Source organism: Condylura cristata, unplaced genomic scaffold, assembly GCF_000260355.1.
Source record: "Condylura cristata isolate star-nosed mole 26May11 unplaced genomic scaffold, ConCri1.0 scaffold00033, whole genome shotgun sequence".
Classification (NCBI taxonomy): domain Eukaryota; kingdom Metazoa; phylum Chordata; class Mammalia; order Eulipotyphla; family Talpidae; genus Condylura; species Condylura cristata.
Genome location: NW_004567134.1, coordinates 18828259 through 18829079, shown reverse-complemented (window position 1 = coordinate 18829079; position 821 = coordinate 18828259). Strand labels below are relative to the sequence as shown.

The 821-nt window shown below is 75.0% G+C and overlaps 1 protein-coding gene across 1 annotated transcript in view; it reads left to right on the top strand.

Moving 5' to 3' along the window:
* LOC101624366 (contactin-4-like) overlaps positions 1-821 on the top strand; it is a 76678-nt gene that overhangs the window by 35414 nt on the left and 40443 nt on the right. Inside the window, exons 4-5 of the mRNA XM_012732098.1 lie at positions 3-135; positions 551-783. Coding sequence (XP_012587552.1) covers positions 3-135; positions 551-783 — 366 coding nt within the window. The remainder of the gene's footprint in view (positions 1-2; positions 136-550; positions 784-821) is intronic.

The following is an 821-nucleotide window of genomic DNA, read 5'->3' as shown; positions in this document are numbered from 1 at the left end:
CCGCCCGCCTGGGTCCAGGTGATGAGCGACGTCCGCGTGGCCATCGAGGACAGCGTCTCCTGGGAGTGCAGAGCGACCGGGCGGCCGAGGCCCACGTACCGCTGGCTGAAGAACGGCGAGCCGCTGCTGGCCCAGGTGAGCACGCGGCCACCTGGGCTGGGGGCGGCGAGCCGCCGTGGCCTCGTTGCCATGGAAATGGGGGTGTTTCCGAAAGAGCATGCACCCCAAGGCGCTGGCGGGGATGGCGCGGCTGAGCTCGGCCTGCTGCAGAGCCTGGCCGGGCTGTGTGGGCGGGGGGGGCCTCTCGACCCCCAGACCCAGGCGGGTCCTCCTGCCCCTTGGGGAGACCTCTGAACCGCGCGTGCGCAGGGACCCCCGACAGCTGCACCCCGACAGCAGCCCCCACCCGCTCACGGGCCTCCGCTGACGTGGCCGTGCGCCAGCCTGCCCCGGGGCAGAGGGCGTGGACCGCGCGGCTCCTGTCCGGAAGCAGGGTGCCCCGTTCTCGGGTGGAGGCCGCCCCCCCCCCCGTTGCTACCCCATGGGAAAGCGGCCCCGGGCGTGGGGGCGTCGGCGTCTCCGCGGGGCCCGGCAGAGGGCGCTTGCTGGGCGCCCCGCGTTAGGGGGCGTGTGTGGGCGCGCGGGCAGCATGCGCAGGGCTCAGGCGCGGCCTCTTACAGGCGCCATGGGCGAGTACGAGCCGAAGATCGAGGTGCACTTCCCGGAGACCGTGCCCACGGCCAGGGGCGCCACGGCCAGGCTGGAGTGCTTCGCGCTGGGGAAGTGAGTCGGGGCGGCCTGGGGCCTCCTCCCCGCCCCGG